The 15,346-nt window shown below is 36.4% G+C and overlaps 1 protein-coding gene across 8 annotated transcripts in view; it reads right to left on the minus strand.

Annotated features, from left to right (window-relative positions):
* The window catches only part of HELZ (helicase with zinc finger), a 156,792-nt gene that overhangs the window by 79,157 nt on the left and 62,289 nt on the right, over nucleotides 1-15,346 (minus strand). For 7 of the 8 annotated variants that reach the window (XM_019938631.3, XM_033846480.2, XM_019938637.2 and 4 more), the window contains 5 exons: nucleotides 13,228-13,561; nucleotides 12,071-12,201; nucleotides 6,989-7,168; nucleotides 6,342-6,446; nucleotides 672-850 (listed from right to left, as the gene is read on the minus strand). In XM_019938631.3, the coding sequence (XP_019794190.2) occupies nucleotides 672-850; nucleotides 6,342-6,446; nucleotides 6,989-7,168; nucleotides 12,071-12,201; nucleotides 13,228-13,561 (929 nt within the window). The remainder of the gene's footprint in view (nucleotides 1-671; nucleotides 851-6,341; nucleotides 6,447-6,988; nucleotides 7,169-12,070; nucleotides 12,202-13,227; nucleotides 13,562-15,346) is intronic. The other variant, XM_019938638.3, reaches the window with a different exon arrangement.

Here is a 15,346-nt window from a genome sequence, read left to right on the forward strand (position 1 = left end):
GTCAACAATTATAATAAAGCGGTAAGAAATGAATATTCTTCCAAAGCAACTACCTTCAAGTGACACCACATTTTGATGGTTGAGTTCTGCCGTATTTATCAGAACTTCTTGTCACCATCTGTCTGTACTCTGTATAGTATTAGTTTGCTTTTACATAGTTCCTGTACCTAAATAATCTTAATAGCATGTCATAAAAAAACCTATCATGATTGTTGTCTCTACCCTGTATTAATGGAAAACTATTTTGAAATTAAAAACTTGGGAAAATTGTAAAAAGACCAACACTGTCCAAATTTGAATTGTTCACATGATCAATAGTAAGTAAATACCATCTGACCAATTAGAGAACAAACAGAGTAGCAGTCACTAAAATGTCTAAACTAGGGGTTGATAAATTTTGTGTATGTGAAGGGCCAAACAGTACACATTTTAGGTTTTTTTGGCCATACAATCTCTGTTGCAACTACTCAACTCAGCTGCTGTAGCACAAAAGAATCCACAGAAAATATAGGTAAATAAATGGGCATGATTGTGTTCCATCCAATAAAACTTGATTTACAAAAACAGACAGTAGGCCAGATACGGCCCACAGGCCAACACAACCCCTGATCTAAACTGAATGCAGAGCCCTGTGCATTCAGGCACCCCTTCTGTGTCTTGAGTCAGCATACCAGGTTCAAGGTCCAACTGACAGAGGTACTGGGAAGTATTCAACGTAACAACAACCACTCGGTGCTTAAGAATATCTTCTTTCTGTGGCATCTGAAAGGTGGAATGTGCGCTTGAGATCAAACAGTACTGATGCACAACTGGGTGGACAGTCTTTACCCAGCGATTTCTGAAATATACCCTATAAAAGAAGATAACATTTCCTATTTATACTTATTAACATCTTACCAGTACCTGATTATCAAAATAGCGACATTATGATGTTAAGACTACAATACCTGGAAATTAACAAATAAGTCTGGTAACTGTTAACACTCTACTGGATTAGAATTTAACATACAACTGTAACTCCCCCCACCAAAAAATGAATCAAGCAGAAAGTATATACACTATGATAAGATAAATATCTAATTATTTTTAAGTGTTCAGAATAATCTTACAACAGAATGACACACAGAGTTTCATAAGCATTCGTTTTTTTACTTCAGAACATTCCCATTTGGGAATTATTTTTTTTTCCTAGAATATTCTTACAAAAATATACTTATATTTTAATTATCTATGCTAATAAAATATAGTGAATTGCATACTTACAAGAGAAATTTAAAAGTTACTTGCATTTCACTTTAGAATATATTCTTATACCTATATTTAAATAGACCTCTATCTAAAGTTCTGGAAATTTAAAAATAAATTTAAATTCTGGACCATCAGAAAAATCTTAAGAAAGAGCATCTCGTCTATTAATTGCAAAAGAAAAACAGAAATAGGACTCATACAACAGATTACTAAGATGGTACAGAAACAACTCATCCATCCACCCACCCACCTCCCCCCATCCCTAACCTACCCACATCACAAAGATCTGCTGGGTATCTACTATGGTCCAGCACAGAGGAAAGTCACATGGCTTGCAAACTTTCATAAAGACTTTGGATTTATTCTGATTTCAATGGAAAGCCATCAGAGAGTTGTAACAGGGCACATGTCATGAGACACGCCTTAGGTTGTTAAAGGACCCCTCTGTTTCTTTGGACAGAATACACAGTTTTGGAGGCAGGAAGAGGGCTGGACAGTGATGTGGTGGCAAATGTTGAACTATCAGCCTTCGGGGTGGGGGTGACCTGATCTGCAGTGTTAGCTGGTTTCTGGGGTATAAAACCTACTATCATGGCCAATTTCACATGAACTTGGGAAGATATGCACATGATTGGCTCTCACAAACCAGTACCAGCTGCTCCATCAGACCAGGGACTGGGAGAGAGGCAGGGGGAGGGGGCAATATCAAGGAGACCCATTAGGAGGCTGCTGTAAGGATCCAGACAAGAAAAAATGATAGCTTGAACCAGGGTGGTAACAGCAGAGATGTGAAAATGGTCAGATCACTGCATATTTTGAGAGTAATGCTGACAGAATTTACTGATATACTAGATGTGGAATTTAAGAGAAAGGATGTTCCATGGCTTTGAAACTGGATGAGTGGCAGTAGTGGTGATAGGGAGGAACAAATTTGGGGTGGGAATTGAGAATTCAGTTTTGGACATATTTAGTAGTAGACATCCAAGTAGAGATATCCAGTAAGCAGAGGTATTTATAAGTTTGGAGTTCAGAAGAATGCCTAAGACAAGAAATATACAACTGAGATCATACTTAAACCCTGAGACTAGAAGAGCTCACCTGGAGAGTAAGTGTAGATAAAAAGGAAACTAGTTGGAAGAATGGCTGATGGACCACTTCCACATGTAGAGGCTGGGGAATGGAGGGACACAGGAAAGGAGACTGGGAAGCAGCAATCAGTGAAGCAGCAAAGAACTTAGGAGACTGTGAGGGTCCAATCAAGGGACATAAACTTCCGTGTCACTAAATCGTCTGGACATTTTCCGGGCCCATCACGTTACTTATTAGCAGCATCCAGCTCTGTGGTTGCTCCCTCCTTGAAATATTCTCTCCCTCGGCTGCCATAACTCAACCGCTCCCTGCTTTCCTTCCACCTCTCTAAGCTGGCTCCTCAAGGCTTAGCCTTTAGTGCTCTCATCAAGCTCTGTCCTCTCACCTGACAATCTCATCCCAGGCCCATGGCTTCAATTACCACCAATACCCTGATGACTCACACATTCTTCTCTCTCCAGCCAAGACCTCACCTCTGAGCTCCAAGATGCATATCCAACTATTTATTTGACATCTGTCTCCTCTAGAGCGTTTCAAAGGCAGCTCAAATGTCATATGCACAAACACTAACCTCATGATCTTCTACAATGTGTTCTAACCCTCCATGAAACAATTAAAACTGGTTGTCTTTTTTTAAGCAAAGCAAAGCAAAAAAAAAAAAAGCATTTAATAAATGTCCCTAACTTATAAATAAATTGTAATAGAGGAAAGTAATGTATTTTAAAAGCATTACTATGATAGGAAGGACTGTGAAAGTAGCCAACACCACTCCTAAAAGACGTCAAAATCTTAAACATATTTTAGGTTTTAATAAAAAATATTTAATCAAATCAGCAAAGCAGAATTTACTTTTAAATATATGAAAAATCTCATTTTACAGATTATCTGAAACAGTATTTACAAATTATGATTCCATTAATATTAACTTACGTGTGTGTATTTAAGCATATAAATGACTAGAAATTAAACTGTAAAATGTTAGTAGTAGTTATCTCTGACTGGTAAGGTTATAGGTAATTTTTATTCTTCATGCTTTCCCATATTTTCTTAAATGAACATTTCATTATAAAATTGAAAAATTCATTTTCCAAATTACTTATCAAATCTAACTCCAGGCACTGCTTCTTTCTCAAAGAAAAAATAGAAATTGAAGTTCTAAGCCTCATTACTGACTTTTTTGTAGTTACCTTGGAAAGCTAACTCAAGATGAAGTTAGTAAGAATACAAAGTTTGATCATTAGGCCCATTTCGTTAAAAATACAATAGTCTAGTGCTGACTTAAAAAAGACTTAAATATTTTCTCAGTACTTTCATTTTGTGCAACATTTAAGGTAGACACTGTCCATAAGATTACTTAAAACACATCCAACAACATTTTTCAAAATTGGAGAATTGACACTTTCAAGTCCATGGTATAAAAGGTGACACCAACTAAGTAATTTACATATTTCTAGAAATAAACTGTCCACATACCCCACATGAATTATACTGAAATTTAAAACAGAAGACTGTCTGGTACTATACCATTTCAATTCACTGAAATTTTATTCATGTATTGAATTCATATGCAATGAACACCCCCAAAATATTATTACATAAGATACTACAGAATCGGAAAGACCTTATTTATTTATTTAAAGATCTTTATAAAATAACATATACCTGCTATTTGTCCAGAAAACAGTAAATGTCCACTTTCTCCATAGATAGCCTTTATCTAATAAGTGGTAACTCTGCCAGAATCAGCTACTGATTTTCAGAAGCAGACACAGAAACTGTTTTCCTCTCTATTCCATTTTAAAATCTTCTAATTCTAATAAAGTAAGAAGTAAAAACTGAAACTAAATATAATTAAAATGGATTCTAAAACCTCCATCCCCAAATAATTTAAGCTCAACTCCTGGCAACTAATAGAATTTTTATACATTTTAACGACAAGTGTGCATATTTAAACATATCTACTGTTTTAACTATTTAATGTTTATGGCTCTTTCCCTACTTTGTCACGTTTACCAGGGCCCACTAAGCTACAGTGTGGGAAGGTAAACTTGTCATCATCACTCTTATTCCACAGAGACAAGTCTTCAAGGTCACATGCGGACACTTAGGGCCCTCTTGTGTTCTTTCCCCTGCGTTCTGGGACAATTCACATAAAGCTGATCTCCCCAGAGTGCTCGGCCATTCTAATTTTCTCTACTGCATCTCCCATACCACTCATATTTGTTGTCCATTAGGAAAATTATAAATTAATCTCAGTTAACATAATAGATGGTGCTAATAAACCCTAACATTTCAATGTAGTGACCCTCCTAGGAAATACATTCACAAGTGAACATCTTTCCTGAACAGAAAAACTATGGCGAAAATACAGCGCCACATAGAGGCCCAAGTCTTTTCTTATTTTATTCCACTTATTAAATGAAATAACATGAAATTTGTATTTAAATAAATTCAAATATTTTCTGCTAGAGGGCAAGTTTCTGTATTTGGGCCACTACAACTATACATAGACCCTACTGGAACATAACTTCTTATCCTACATGTTTAGATGCACTACATGTTGGATTGTAACGCCCAAAACATAATTTTACATGGGAAAAGCTAAACATAATGCTAGCCAAATAATGGAGTTCAGTGTTTATCAACCACAGCTCTCCTGCCCCAAATGTCAAATGACCTATGCTAGGTCAACCAAGCTTTGAGGGGTCTTCACTCCACTGTTTCCAAGCCAAGTACAATGATAAATGAGATTGTCACAGTTCCTACGTAACATACATACACAAACATAAGCACACACACAAGCTCTACCAACAATAAAACATCTTATCGACACGGAAGTAAGAACACTCACAGCAAAAATGCTAGTAGCTAACTCAATTTCACTTAGGGGCTAAAAAAGATTAGAATCTGAAGCAAACTAGTTTTCGATGAATTTATCCATTGGTAAATATCACATTTTCATTTATAGTGACTGTACACATGTGATATTTTCTTATCAAATAAAACTGAGTTCTACTTAAAATACTTATTTCTTCTCTAATTTGTCTTCAGAGTAGAAACAGCGTACGGCATAAAAACCTGTGTTAGCAGGCCATGCCACTTCTTTCTCTTTTGTTCTTTTTAATGCAATTGCAAAATCATTCGAATGGCTTTGCTTATGGTTATTAAAGAATTAAATAGCGTAACCTCATTTTTCCATGCCTAAGCTCAACTAGAAAGAAAAAGTTAGTGAATTATGATTCAAAAGTGTGGTTAGAAATTAATTTTTAAACAATAATTGTATTTGAACAACATAGGGCATGATATATTAGTTTGTAAAATGGCAAAACTAAACATTAATTCATATAACAATGAGAGCAAATGGTATAATAACCATTTAATGGTTCTTTATTGTTTTCTGAAGAAAAGGATTTTATTCCCCCACAACCCTATACCTAAGAACATTTCATATCCATAGACACTTAGTAGACCTGTATTAACCTAGAACTTTCTTTCTCTCTTAAATGACAGCAAAGAGCTGTAAGTACCAGTCGGTTACACCGTGCTGCAGAAATCACTTCAACTTCATGCTTCCCTAAATGTGCGGCGTCTGTGAAATTACCTGCGTGATCACAGGCAAAAGTTCATTTCCATAAACAACTATCACTGCATGACTACTCTGCCATGCAAACTATGCTAGAATTTTAATTAAAACTGATCTAATCATAAATTTATATATAGTAGCTTTTAGAGGAACACATCAAAATCGGCTCAGATTGTCACCACATTTTTTACATACAAAACTTAAAAAAGGATGTCTTTCTCTTTACTTAATGTTTAAGAAATGAATGGTCAAAGATTTTTAAATTTTTCCTTAATTTAAATGGTTTCTTCAAAAGGCATAACCTCCAAATGCCAATGCACAAAGATTTTGGTTTTCTCCAAGTTACTAAAATCTTTATAGACACCTTTTCTTAAGAATAATAAAGTATGATACAAAGACATAATAAGCCTTAAAAGAATACCTGAGAGGTCTTGCCTGGGGATTGCCTGCTTCTACATATGGATGTAAATAATCCTTTATGTAGAGATCAGCAGCACTATTAGAATGGGTGCAAATGAGAATCCTGCTGAAATAAATGGTGCAAATAAAAAGAATGATGAAACACAAAACCATTCAAGCAGTATAATACCAAAAAAAAGCAGTGGCCATTTTAATATAATACATTTCCCTCAACCTACTCAGTAACCTCTAACATATTATTCAGTTATGCTTTTAGGAAATTATTACTAAAGCTTAATTACTCTTTAAGCTGTAAAGGAGATAAGTTCCCCCAAATTATTTTTAAATCTATCATATAAAATTATTTTTTAAAAACCCAACCCTTTTGGCACTAACATTTATCACACTCTCTTAGCAGACTTGGCGTTTTGAGGACTATTTAAAAGCTACCATTCTCTATGTTGCCAATTTTTAAAAACAGTACGTTTTCAGAGAATTCAAATTTTAGTGCTTTGGGGTTTGAGTGTGGCTCTTTTTCTTTATTTGTATCTTTTTTAAATTTTTACAAGCAAGATGAAAATCGTCTCTCTAGCCCTTGCTTTGTCTTCACAACAAGGACAGAAACTGTGCCCTGCTGATGAGACCAGGGCACACACAACGCCATCTCACCTGGTCTCCTGCTGCTGGAGAATGTGCTTGACGGCCTGAGCTAGGGTGAATGTTTTGCCGGTGCCATAGGGGCCGATGATGAGAACAGGAGGCAGCTGTATTGAAAGTGGGGTCGTAACGGCCAGAACAGCCTCTTTCTGTTTTGCGTTTAGCCGAGGATCCAACTGCTCATCCCATTGTCTAAAGAAAATTAATATGTAAGTTATTTTAAACACATGCATCTTATTCATAAGCAGAACATGGCACACAAGTATCTTGAATTTCACTGAACCATTAAAAATACTGACATAACATAGCATCTATAAAAACAAATGCTTATTCTAAAACCACTTTTTAAAAAATTCCCAACAAAGTCGGTGTAGGGTGTTTTACTACTCTGATCAAAATTCACTTTAGTTATCCTGTCCTTTCCAAGTGCAAAAAGATTCTGGTAACTAACCAAGAGACATCACAACACACTTCCAGTCTAGTTGCTATGTAACAGCAGTTTCTTTGCGTAGCAAATAAAATGGAAAAGGGAAACTAACTGATTTTCAAATTCTAATCCATTGAAAGACCTCTCAGTAAAATTTAAAACAAAAGAAAAAGAGAAAAACCTGTGTCACTGGTTAAGAGATATCAAACTTTTACAAAGTTCTTAATTCAGAAAATAGCAGGGTTTTTTTTAAGGTCAAACAGTATGAAATGTTTTCTGATTATTTTCACACACACAAATAACATACATACGTCCTATTCTTCTGGGTACAGAACACCTGTCATGGCAACACAAATGGCTGTTGTAATGAAATCTATCTTATTAGTGTCCCTTCTATGACTTGGCTAAGTTTTGAAGATTTAAATGGACGGCAGATGCTGAAAGGGATCAAACTAAGTGGAGAATCAACAGCATTCTTTCTCATAACTACAATTATAATACTAAATATTGCAACAACTATGGTAAAAATGATAGAGATGTAAACCAAAATAGGAAGGGCGTGTAAAGAGACTCTTAGAAAATTTGCAAAATGCCTACAAAATAATCCTGAAATAGGAGGACACAGTTTAGACAGCAAAATGCCCACTCCGTGAGGCTACACTCTACTCAAACAGAAGCTAGTTATTTATGGAAAGTCTTCTTAACTCTTTCAGTTTCAAAAAATTATAACTAATGCTATATATTATGATAGATAGCTTCAAACAAACAAAATTCTCCTAATTTAAAACCTTAGCAAACAAATTTTAAAAACAATTTTAAGCATATAAACATGTTACTATTTATTTTTCTGAAATTTAACTTTTTTTAAGTAAAACACAAAAGGACTCTGACCAGTGGCACTAGATTTCCTGGAAGCCATTCACGAAAACTCCAAAGAATCCCTCAGCATTAACCAGTTTCTTTACTCATAATTCTGCCAGTACCTAGCAATGCTCCATCTCCGATAAATAAGGAAACTCCTTTAGGCAAGTACTAAGTCCAGAGCTACTACACGTGGCAGACGCTGTGGAATGGTTACCCCCAAACCACCTGCGGTGCCCGTCTCTTCCTCCTTCTACTACTGAGCCCAGACAGCTATAATACTACCTTTCCAGCCTCTGTGGCTGGAGACCCAACTCTGGTCAACGAGACGTAAAAGAAGTCCCTCAGAAGGGCTTCTATACCCAATAAAACAAAACAAAGCCTCTCTAGAAGAAAGCCTTCCTGCTCCTTTGCCTTCCTCCTTCACCTTGCTGGAAAAAGCTCATGATAAATAAAACTGCAGAAGCCATCTTATAATCATGAGGCAACAACAGGCATCACGAAGAAAACTAATATGCTCTCTAAGTAGAGAGAAAAGGGAGACTAGGTCTGCAAAGGTACTGCTGAGCCCCCGTACCAGCCCTCGACCACCCGGCTCTGGGCCTCTACTTCTATTTGTTTAAGCCACAGTCAATCCAACAAACTGTCGCTTGCATCTGTACCTGACCACTATGATTCTACGATACCTGGCCCCAATGGTTCCTTTATCTGTACATGGAGGTAATGATACTTGCATCAGATAGATATTTTAAAGGATCAAATAAGATCATGCATGTAAGCTATTAGGAAAAATAACTGAGCAATAAGTGCAAAATTAACTTTGACTTCTATTACTATAATATTTTCTGAGGATCTCAGAAAAAGAAGATATTACTTGACCAGCACACACTTTTGAAAATCAAAAAATGTTTTTAGAATACCCTCTAATCTCTCAAATTTGGGGACTTTAATGAACTTATGAATGAGATCGATATTAGGTTATATACATAAGTATAAATCTAAGAGATTAGTGACAGATTTACAGGTATAATTCTAAAGTATGTCGATATCTCTTCATTTTATTTATATAGACCATTCTACTTGTCAATTGTTTCAGTGCAAATAAACGCTTCAGAGTAGATCAGAAACTTTACCAATGTGAGTCATCGCTATAGTTTCTGGTCATGAATGATGAACATTTACAGAAAGCCAATAAGTAAAACAAATTGTCTCTATTTATTATACTACCTGCTTAATAAAGGGAAGAAGATTTACAATAAACATGCTGGTAAAAGTCATCTCTGAATTTCACAATTAAAACAATGTAAAGTCTCTTCAAGTTTACTCTGAATAAAATAAGAGTTATTTTATTCCCTGAACCATAAGTTCTTTTTTTTCCCCTGGTCTGACGCATTGTTGTGATTAATTTATAGACTACATGCTCAAGAATAATTTCTCAATTTCATTTATCTTTCTATATTCCACCTTATTCCAGAAAAGATTTTAAATGGCTAATAGCTTCTCAGCGTTCCTAGACCTAGATACATTTTAATTACTATTTAAATTATAGTGGTATGAAATCTCTTCCTGCTTGGAAGTTTTCTGCTACTTGACATTTCCTTACTTTTGCAGTTAACACTTGCAATCAGTGGTATTTGAATATACTGCTATACACAATATATTTTTCAGAAGTGAACATATCAAGTCAATGCCTATAAGTTTACTGGTATAGCCTCACATTTGAAACCCTAATTTTCTTCTTTAAACATGATTATTCTTATTAACTTAAATGTGTCATATGTTAGTAATGTGCAAGGTTGTGTTGGAGATTCAAAGACAAATAAGATGTGGTCTCTTCTAAAAAGCTCAGAGTCTAATGAGAACAGCAGAAATGTACACAACTGAGAAAAATCAATTTTAGAGAAATTATGCTTGAAAGTACAAAACTGACTGAACCTAGCACATACTAGGCATCAATAAATATTTGTTGTAATAATGAAAAGGAAGAGCAGATTCATTTACTAGAAGGAGAGAGCCCTTGAGCGGGACTAAATTTTAAAGGACAGGTAGATCCTCCAATAGATCAATATTGGGCAAACATTATTTCAGGGAGAAAAAAACACAGATAGAACACAGGGCTGGGGGAGGGGGAAATGCAGCATTTAATGAGTATAAAGTTTCCGTTTTGCAACATGAAAAGGTTCCGGAGATGAACTACACAACAATGTGAGTACACTCAGCACTCCTGAACTGCACACTTTGAAAATGGTTAACATGGTAAATTTTACGTTATGTAGATTTTACCACGGTTTTTTTTTAATTTTAAAGAATTTTTTAAAAGATAAGGAGGCAAATAAGTTCAGGGCAAATTAAACAAACATCAAGGTAATTCTATATGGCTAGAACATGACGATTTAAAGGAAGAAAGGGAGAGTAAGAAGAAAAAAGTAAAAAGAAACCTGAAAAGATACTGTTGAGAAGCACTGTCAATGAGACCACATAATATGAGTTCTGTATTAGGACGTTCAGACTTTATCTGCATATCAAGCAGAAGCCCTTCAGAGGTTTATAAGCTGTGAAATGAAATGATTATTTTAGCAAAGTAACTCTGGAAGAAGTATGTGGGTTGGACCACAGAATAGAGACACAGACAGCAGGACTGACGACCGACTAGAAGGTTACTGAAATAGTCCAGCTCTAAATTACGCACTGGCTGTAGGGATGGAAAGGGAAGGATGCAGAGAAGCTGAATCACATAAGAGCTAACACTATGAGATGCCACTCACCACTTTCAGGAGGGTGAGAGCAGCAGAGAGCAAGATCACAGGGGCGAGGAGAGAGAATACACTGCAGGTAGGGTGGCCACCCTTGCTCAAGAACTTCGGCAGTAAAAACAAGAATGAGGAAAGTAAAAACAAGGGAGAAATGACTTGGATTTTGTATTATAAGGCATATTTTTCTTTGTTCTGTTTTTAGGACCAGAAGAAATGAAGTGTGAGGGGAAATGATATAAGTCACTACTAGGGCTGGCCCATAAAAATTTCCCACATGGCCCTCCGTGCTCCCGCTTCCCCTTCTGCCAGCTCATGTCAGCACCCAGGGTGACCTTGGAAACCACTCAGTAAAGATACCAGAGCCTCCGTCAGAGATGGAGCAGGGCCACGCTACCATGACTAGATTGACACAAGAGATTAAAAAATAAACTAGTTTGTGGAGCCACTGAGATTTAAAAAAAAAAAAAGGTGGAGTGAGCTGGGCATGGGCAGGAGCCAAGAGGATAAAATCCAGTAAAAGAATAAAAAAGATGCAGTCATAGAGCTGTCACTACAGTTAGTCTGGAAACAAAACAGAGGTATCATATTTAACTACATGTAAAGATGTGTAAAGAGACTTAAGCAGAAAAATATTTACATTAACAATTAACTTTACAGCATCTTCCATGATACTTCCTCCATTTTCCTAAATTACAAAAATGTCTTCCCTATTCAAAAATTATTTTAAATTAACTATTTGAACCACTTTAGAAAGGCCCTAGTTTCCCTATTCAGCTTCTACTCAGGAATATTCCTAAATTGCTTGGCATTCTATTAAATTAAGGCAGTTGAGAAAAGCAATAGAATTCATTTAGACTCTGAGGAAAAGTGAAGAAAATCGATGATGAACTTCAAATGCTTCATTCTAAGAGTTCTTGTACTCTCTTTTCTCAACTAATAACATCTCTCTTGAAGAATATATGGAAACCTTCTTATAAACATATGAGTTATTTGATACAGATATTCAATTTAAAATTTATGTAACTTCTGGAATGAGATATCTCTTTTTTGTACCTGTTGGGACTCCAAGGTATGGTTGGAGTCATAGTGATGTCTGGAAACAAAACCCCATTGTCCTTGATCCTGTCTAGCGCATAATGCATTTCACAGAGGGGTAATCGATTTAATTGAAACTGAAGTTCAACCTGAAAGACAAAACCAAAAAATGTTTTTTAAAAGCATTAAAGCAAACATCAGTGCTTTTCAGCTTCCTAGAATGCTCTGTGGAGATAGTGTAATAATACTATGCCTAATATTTGCTTTGTTTATTCAGTGCCAGGCACTGTAACATGCACTTTACATAGATTATCCCATTTAATAGCACCAATGACGTGTATACTATTATTAACCTCATTTTTCATCTAAAGAAACTGAGGCACTTGTAAATTACTTAATCTTTAAATAAAGATTATCTGATTCCACCATTCCTAAGAAGAATATATTTGATAAAATTAGTAGAACATCTGTGAAATATCATCTCTCAAGGGTTAAAACCAGGCCTATGACACCGTATTGATTTACTATGAATGGATAATATTCACCAAATGCTATATTTAAAAAGAAAAAAAGAGTAGCTTTCCAGTTAAATATGGCAGACTGAACACAGTTCACCTAAAAATCAATAAAGACAAAAAGAACAAGAGCAGGGCTTCCCTGGTGGCGCAGTGGTTGGGAGTCCGCCTGCCGATGCAGGGGACACGGGTTCCTGCCCCGGTCCAGGAAGATCCCACATGCCGCGGAGCGGCTGGGCCCGTGAGCCATGGCCGCTGAGCCTGTGCTCCGCAACGGGAGAGGCCGCAACAGTGAGAGGCCCGCGTACCCCAAAAAAAAAAAAAAAAAAAAAAAGAACAGGAGCAGATACAACTTCAGATAAGAACTGCCACAGGATCTAGCTTAGTTTATTTTAATCTGTTCTTCTGTTGCTGATTTAAAACAGAAATCAGAAAGCTTGACCTCGTATAAAACTGGAATGTTTTAGATTTTACTTAAAGAGAATCGATTTTCTCTAAAAGTTATCAAAGGTCCAATTCTCCACCCACCAGAATCAATACTTCAAAGTCAACTGCACTTCTAGCTGTGGCAGAGGGAGGGAAAACAAACCAGAAGAAGAGGATCTGCTGACAGGGAAACTACAGACAACCACAGTGAAACTGCCACACTTCAAAACATACCTGTGTGTCATAATCAGGCCGAAGATTAAGTTCTTCACAGCATTCCCTGGATATCCTTAAAAATATATATTCTTTTGTTTTTTCTTCAATAGTAGCTTCATAAACCTTCTCTTTGGTTCCCTGGGTCTGTACTAACTTCTCTTTAGGGACTGGTAATAAATAAACAGCATTGACTTTGGTCATCACCAGCCGTCCAGCCAAAGTATCTTCAGAAAGTGTTTCCGTAAGCTTGAAACGGCCAAAAAGCTGTCCATTCTGAGCATACTTTGCACCTCCAGAAACTCCAGTGAGCATGAAGCTTGCTAGAATCTGCAATTGCACTTTAAGGTTGAACCTAAGTCAGAAGTAGAAAATGAGTTTGAATATTTTACATCAAAAACATTAAAACTAAATAAGAGAGTAAAACAAATCAAATATAAACATAGAAAAATTAAAGGTTCATTATCAATTCCACTCCACTGAGCTACAAATTATATACTGTCTTTAATCCAAGCTGGAAACAACAAAACTTTAAGTGAATAAACTCTCCAAGTTTATAAAAATGCATGCTTAGTTGTGTTGAAGAATACACATATTTTTAAGTTTGAGCATTTAAAATGCAACTAGGTACGATTTTTTAATAAAATGAAATATCATGTGTTAGTTAATATGAAAGTCTGTTTGAATATACCATTAGGACAATCAAGACTTTAAAATCACCTAAAGCCAGAAGGAAATGTACTGTACTGAAGCTACAACAGACTTTTATTAAACTGCTGCTTTCCAAGTAGATCTTACCAAGATTCTAACCATAAAATTTCTCTTCCAATACCGCTGGCGAATAACATCCAGAATACATTTTTATTCATGGCTACATCAAGGCAGGTCTCATGCCCAAATTATGGAAAGAAAAGTTAAAGGCTATCTTATTAGACAATGGCTGGTGCACTCACTCCCACTTCCATGAGCACACGTGAGCATGAAAGAGAACATGTGTGTGCAAGAAGCACAGAGAATCAAGATTAATTCACACAGTCAAGAAAGATGAAGTGAAAGAAAGATTTAACTTAGTTAATAGCTCTTCTCCTTTGCCACTCTGAAATGGCGCTGTGAGAGAGAAGACACAGTGGTAACAATGGGAAGACTGTCTCCTTTTTCTTTTCCTTTTTTTTTTTTTGCAGTACGCGGGCCTCTCACTGTTGTGGCCTCTCCCGTTGCGGAGCACAGGCTCCAGACGCGCAGGCTCAGTGGCCATGGCTCACGGGCCCAGCCGCTCCGCGGCACGTGGGATCTTCCTGGACCGAGGCACGAATCCGTGTCCCCTGCATCGGCAGGCGGATTCTCAACCACTGCGCCACCAGGGAAGCCCTGTCTCCTTTTTCTTAATAAGGTTTAAAAAATTTGAATGAAAAAACTTTTATAATCTATATACCCATTTGTGGAAAAGGCTACTTTTTAATGGTACTACTGTATTTTCTTGTGATTTTCTGAAATTTTCTGAATTTTCTTGACGTGATGTCAAGAATGTCTTATAAATTCTTAAGGAAAAAGAAAAAAAAACCTTTTCTAAAACATTATGCACTTCTGTAACACAAACATTTGTACTGCTTACAATATTAGGAAACCAATTCTAATTAAAACATTATATTCAAATTTTGAGTTTCCATTTATATACTTTAAAGTTAGAAAACTGTAAAACTAGATAAATATTTTAACAGAAATAAGAAAACACTTAAGGAAAATAATACATCTGAACAGCTGTTTATGCACGTAACAAGTCACAGCGTTTATAAGCTCCATTAGTTATTTTAAAGTACACTTAAGGGCTTCCCTGGTGGCACAGTGGTTAAGAATCCGCCTGCCAATGCAGGGGACATGGGTTCCAGCCCTAGTCCAGGAAGATCCCACATGCCATGGAGCAACTAAGCCCGTGCGCCACAACTACTGAAGCCCGTGTGCCTAGAGCCCGTGCTCTGCAACATGAGAAGCCACTGCAGTGAGAAGCCCACGCACCGCAACGAGGAGTGGCCTCTGCTCACCGCAACTAGAGAAAGCCCACGCACAGCAACAAAGACCCAACGCAGCCCAAAATAAATAAATAGTTAAAAAACACTTAGAATACTTAAGGCTCCAAAAAGAT

Source organism: Tursiops truncatus, chromosome 20, assembly GCF_011762595.2.
Source record: "Tursiops truncatus isolate mTurTru1 chromosome 20, mTurTru1.mat.Y, whole genome shotgun sequence".
In the NCBI taxonomy this organism is placed as follows: Eukaryota; Metazoa; Chordata; class Mammalia; order Artiodactyla; family Delphinidae; genus Tursiops; species Tursiops truncatus.